The sequence below is a fragment of the Penaeus monodon genome, chromosome 28 (genome assembly GCF_015228065.2).
Source record: "Penaeus monodon isolate SGIC_2016 chromosome 28, NSTDA_Pmon_1, whole genome shotgun sequence".
Taxonomy (NCBI): Eukaryota; Metazoa; Arthropoda; class Malacostraca; order Decapoda; family Penaeidae; genus Penaeus; species Penaeus monodon.
In genome coordinates, this window is record NC_051413.1 from 33,912,906 (window position 1) to 33,913,182 (window position 277).

At 47.7% G+C, this 277-nt stretch overlaps 1 protein-coding gene across 1 annotated transcript in view; it reads left to right on the forward strand.

Moving 5' to 3' along the window:
• Positions 1-277, forward strand: part of LOC119591530 (sepiapterin reductase-like) — a gene marked incomplete in the record, with an annotated part of 9,837 nt that overhangs the window by 6,066 nt on the left and 3,494 nt on the right. Inside the window, 1 exon segment of the mRNA XM_037940278.1 lies at positions 30-232. Within this exon segment, the coding sequence (XP_037796206.1) occupies positions 30-232 (203 nt within the window).

Consider the following 277-nt stretch of genomic DNA (forward strand, 5'->3'; position numbering starts at 1 on the left):
CTCGTCTTGACAACTAAAACCCTTTCCAGTTCCTCCCAGTCGTACTAGACTTGGGTGTAGCAAGCAAGGCTGACATGGAGACTGCTCTCAAATTACACTTTGGGGGCGAGAATGTGCCACGTCCCTCGCGTGTTCTCATCTTCCACAATGCTGGGTCCCTTGGCAGTCTCAGATACCTGAAAGACCAAGGGGACCAGCAACACGTCCAGCAGTATTTTAATCTGAATGTAAGGTAAGGAGATTGAAGTAGAGTTATGAAATACAGCCAGTTTGATGA